The 5,047-nt window shown below is 59.1% G+C and overlaps 1 protein-coding gene across 1 annotated transcript in view; it reads right to left on the bottom strand.

Annotated features, from left to right (window-relative positions):
- Positions 1-5,047, bottom strand: part of EPS8L2 (EPS8 signaling adaptor L2) — a 36,888-nt gene that overhangs the window by 30,344 nt on the left and 1,497 nt on the right. Inside the window, exons 2-4 of the mRNA XM_019631072.1 lie at positions 3,683-3,786; positions 3,525-3,580; positions 2,720-2,784 (exon numbers count right to left, since the gene is read on the bottom strand). Of these exons, the coding sequence (XP_019486617.1) occupies positions 2,720-2,784; positions 3,525-3,580; positions 3,683-3,720 (159 nt within the window). The 5' untranslated portion in view covers positions 3,721-3,786. The remainder of the gene's footprint in view (positions 1-2,719; positions 2,785-3,524; positions 3,581-3,682; positions 3,787-5,047) is intronic.

A 5,047-nucleotide genomic window follows, 5' to 3' on the forward strand; every position in this document is an offset into this window, starting at 1 on the left:
TCCTCCACAACTAGACTGAAGAACAAAACGACAGCAACTTGTCTGTTCCCCTTCCCCCAATTCCTCAGCACTGTTCCCATCCCCCCAATTCCCCAATAAAAATCTTTAAAAAAACAAAAACAAACAACAACAAAAAAATACCGTTTATAACAGTATATAAAAACAAAATACCCAAGGAGTATCAACAAAAGATATGCAAGAACTCTACGGTGTACAGAGCGCCTCTGAGAAGCACTAGAGGAGCCCCTGCGAGTGAGTGACACGTGGTCAGGGGTCGGAGGGCTCGCTGCTCACTAACTCAACTCGTAGGTTTGACTCAACACCAATCAAAACTCTAGCCGACGTTTCGGGGGGTAGAACTGGACCATTTCATTCTACAGTGTGAATGCAAATCCAAAGAACTGAGAATAGCCAGGAAAACCTTAGGAAAACAAGAAAGTGGAAGGACTCACATTGCCTGATTTTAAGATAGACAATAAAGCCGCAATGAGTGAAAACAAACCGCGAGACAGAGAAAGTCCAGGGACAGGCCCACCATGTCTAATTACTGGATTTTGACAAAGGCTCCAAAGCAATTCAGTGGTGGAAAGAATGTCTTTTTTATTGTAATATAGCCACACATTCCTATAGGGAAAAAATTAGCCTTGAGTCCCACACCCCCAAATCAGCCTTGAGTTCACACCATACCCAGAAATGAATTTTAAATGGATCGTAGACTGAAATGTAAAAGCCTAAACTATGAAGCATCTAGAAGAAACCACAGAAAGGAATCTTCAGAGCCTGGGCCAAGCAATTACAAAAACAACAACAACAAAAAAACACAACCACAAACGGGAAAAACAGATATGATCAGATGTCATCAAAATTAAACATTTCTGCTCATCAAAAGACAGTCAAGCCCTTGAGTCGACAAGCCAGATATTTCTAGCCGGCACGCCTGACAATGTCCGTACAGGTCCCACTGTCCACGAGGGACACGCGCCTATGCTTGGGGACAGCCGCAGGGTCACACAAGGATCCGCTGCAGCCCAGTGCTATAGAGGAGACTTGCTCTACACACGTGTTGTCTTCAAATAAGTTTACGAGCCCGAAGACCAAGGGTGGTTATACGCTGGACAGTTTCATTTACAGGGATTCTCAAAGGGACATGAGGGTGGTGACGGAGGAGAGCAGCGCTGCCCGAGGCGGCGCAGGGGGAAGGCTGCCACCACACAGGGTCAGCACGAGGCAGCTTTGGGGTGATGGAGCTTTGCCGTGTCCTTAACAGCCGCATTCATGACGGTGACGACATGAATCTACCACAGACCGGCACATGCCCACCCTCAACGCCAATTTTTCTGTCTGCCAGTTTAGAAAAAGGAAAAAACCCACGTGGTTGCAGTGGCTCCTCATTGTCAGGGTGGGTCTGATACCCCCACCGATCCCCCTCTCTCTGTGCCTCAGTTTTCCCATCTGGGAGGCCAGGCAAACCCCACCCATAGCCCCAGCTCTGCTGGCAGCTTGGCGAGCAGAAGAGGCGCCTCTGGGCCAGGGTCCTCCCACAGGCCAGCTCGGACCAAAGTCCAGGTGAGAAGCTGGGAAGGACCCGGCGGCACAGGTGGTTCCTCACAAAAGTGGGGGTCAGAGTTCTGCCCTACCCCAGATGTGGCAAAGCCACCTGGGGAAGAGAGGAGCTGACCCGTCCACCCTCCGTGCCCTGACCGTGGATACCGAGCCAGGAGCAGTCACCAGCCTGGCAGCATAGAAAGGCCCCAGCCTGCCCAGGCTGGCAGGGAGAGCCCAGTTCAAGAGCCCAAGGGACTCCCAGTGTCTCTGTGGACCCATTGTATAGATGAGGAAACTGAGGTTCAGAAAGCAGTGACTTGCCTGACCTCTGTGGGCAGAGAGGGCCTTATGGGGAGCGAAATACTAACCTTCCTGGTCCAGGGCCCCCCACCACCCTGGTCCAGTGCCCCATACATTTGTGATCCAAGGACCCCACCTTCCTAGTCCATGGCCCCCATCATCCTGGTCCATGGCCCCCATCATCCTGGTCCATGGCCCCCGCCTTCCTGGTCCAGGGTCTCCCGACCTTCCTGGTCCAGGGTCTCCCGACCTTCCTGGTCCAGGGTCCCCCCACCTTCCTCCCTCCTCAGCCATTCCTAGCCCTGTGGTCCTGCAGGTGTGGACAATGACCAGGAACCAGAAATTGGCCAGTTGCCAGCAACAGGAAGGTCATTTAAGAAACATACTTCCTGAGTTCTGAGTGTGAATTAAAATTGGCCTTGGAGGAAACCCTCCTGAGCTGGCAGCTGCTCGCCAGTGCGGTTAACCAAGCTCGACTCTCCCAGCCCTGGCCAAGGTCAGGCATCCGAGGCCCTCCCTGAAGGGGCTCGAGAAAAGCTGTCTTTGTCCCACCCTCTCCCTCCTAGTCCAGTTCCTTGTTTGGGGCCAGGGCGACAGTTTCCTTCCCACTGGGCCTTCCCAGGGGCATGTCCTGGCATTCTCTCCCCTGACATAACTCCAGAGCTCCCTGTCTCCCACAGACTGCAAGCTCCCCAGGATTTGAGGGAGGGCCCCCCCCTCCAGTTGAGCCCAGGACAGGTGTGGGGCAGTCCCTGGCTCTGGCTGCCTGTTGTGGGTGTCAGAGCCTGGGCTGACTCCTCCTTCCTGGGCTTCAGTTTGACCCCGCCCAGGAACCTCGGAGCGCTGAGAAGGGGTGCTCCTGGGGCCACCTCACCTGGACGTGGTACTGGGAGGTCTCGTGCATGATGACGTTGGAGTTGGAGTACTTCTTCCTCTGCTCTGAACGGGGAGAGGCCAGTCACTCACCTTAGAGGAGGACCCCACAGCCCTCCATCCAAGTGGACTGGACCCCCGGTGGGGCCACGGGGAGGGTGGCGTGCGGGCGAGAGATGCTGCTCTGCAGGCCCCTCGTAGCCACCAGGAAAGACTCAAGGGCCCAGCAGGATGCGGACCTCCCTCCATCCCCAGGACGCCCTCTCGGACTAGGGGTGGCATACCTGTGACTGGAAGTCTGTCATGGCCGGGAGAGGGCCCACCCTTTGGGGCGAGTGACTGGCTCTCCCCACCCCACCAACTGCCACAAACACCTCCCTGCCCTCCCTGGGATTCCCTGCTTTCCGGGCTGGGCACCGTGTCCAAAAGCACAATGAGCCGGTGCCGGCTGGGGGATGCCTGGGGGAGCCGGGCAGAGCTGGGCAGGGGGGGCTGGCCAGGCCCACACTCCTGAAGCAGACACCTGGCACTCAGTGCCCCTCTGCGATCCGGTTGCAGTGAGGAGTGCGGCCCGGCCGGATCAATATTGATGCCCCTGAATTAGTAAAGGCCTCTCCCCTTTCGCGCGGCGGGGGGAGGGCTCCTCGCGCTTGGGCTTTGGGGAGGGACCTGAGCCATTGGGTGATTCGACTTCAGGAGCCTCCTCTGGGCCCCCAGGGCTGACCTGCATCTCCCCTGGGGGGGGGGCCCAGCACAGCCTTCTAGTGGGGGGCGGGCGAGACCCTCCGTCCTCAAACCTCACTCACCAAACAGGTCCTTGGCACTCATCTTGGCCACACCGTCAGACCGGCCCAGGCTGCCACTGCAGGGGAGGGGCTGGTGAGGGCGGGGGCCCACACTGCACCCCTCCCTGGGGACTGCTCAGTGGCTGGTGGGTGGGGGTTGGTGGGGGGTGGGGACTCACTTGGCAGCGCCAGGGCAGCAGCTCACAGACTGGCTCATGGCGTCCTCAGTGGTGGCCGGTGCTGGAAGGGCAGCTCTCACTGTGGCCTGGTGCCCGGCCCACACCTGAGGGGATGGAGAGCCAGCTGACACCTGCTTGGGGCCTGGGTGTCCTCCTCCCCGGCCCCAGATCCGAGCCTTGATGGCCTGGACAGATTTCCCGGACACGCCAGGACCACCCCTGCCCCACGTCGCAGCTGGCCATCACCCCGGCCCCATCTCACCCCAGACCCTTGGTCCTCCACAGGGACCCCCCCAGGACGAGCCAGCAGAGGCTCTCTGGGGTGGAGCTGTAAGAAGGGTGTACTGGGGGCTCTGAAGGGGGTTCGGGGGGAGGAATCGCCTTCAAGCAGAGGGAATGGCACATTCAAAGGCCCTGAGAGAAGGGCAAGGCAGCATAGGGTGAGGCTGGAGCCAGGGGACCCTGGGGACCCAAAGCCCAGGGCCAAGTCCACAGGGACCCATCCCCTTTGGGGCACGAGTAAAGCCTGGTGTGGGCAAGACTGACGTGTCCTGGGGGGTCTGTGCCCTGTGGGGATCTCTGGGCCCACACTGCCTGCCTGTCAAACGTCACCAGCAAGTGGTTTCAGTGCTTGGGGTAGGTCACGGTCAGGAGTGCTGGTACCCAGGGCAGGGAGTGGCCCAGGACTTTCTGGTTTGACCAGAGGGCTCCCAGGAGGTGTGAGGGGCCTGGGGCCCTTGGGCCACCTCCTCCCACCTGCTGCTGAGGGTCCTGGTTCTGAGAGGAGGGGTAGGGGCTTGGCAGATTCCTCTGTCCATCTGTGCGTGGAGAATGTCCGGAATGCTCATGACCTCAGTGGGTGAGCCCGAGTGTTTGCTTAATGGAATTCCTGGCGGGCTGAGCCAAGGGCGCTGGGCACGTGTGTCCAGGTGCACACACACCTGGGTGAAACCCAGGCCTGCGGGCATACACAGACACGCACAGCCTGTGACACAGGCCCCTCCCCCTGGGAGCCTAGGCTGGGAACCAATGGCCTCCAGCTCCCTGGGGAGCAGCAGGGGCAGCAGGGAGGTGGGTCGAAGCACTGGCGCCTGGGTCAGGAGGCACCTCAGGAGGGAACGCCAACAGACCCGCTCCAGTGGGGAGAGCGGGGGCTTCTTTAGCTGACTGGGGCAGGGGAGCCACGCAGCCCCCGAGGGCCCCGGGGCCCAGGCTGCACTTTGGTTTTACTGCGGTCATTTGGTCATTTTCCGGGTGCAAAGGGAGAGCCCTGCGTGGTGCCCGCTCACGTCATGCAGTGGAGGGGGAGGAGGCCCCAGCAGGGCAGGGAGGGCAGAGGGACCAGCTCCAGGTTCAAATTCCAGC

This window comes from Hipposideros armiger, unplaced genomic scaffold (assembly GCF_001890085.2).
Source record: "Hipposideros armiger isolate ML-2016 unplaced genomic scaffold, ASM189008v1 scaffold_983, whole genome shotgun sequence".
NCBI classification, from domain to species: Eukaryota; Metazoa; Chordata; class Mammalia; order Chiroptera; family Hipposideridae; genus Hipposideros; species Hipposideros armiger.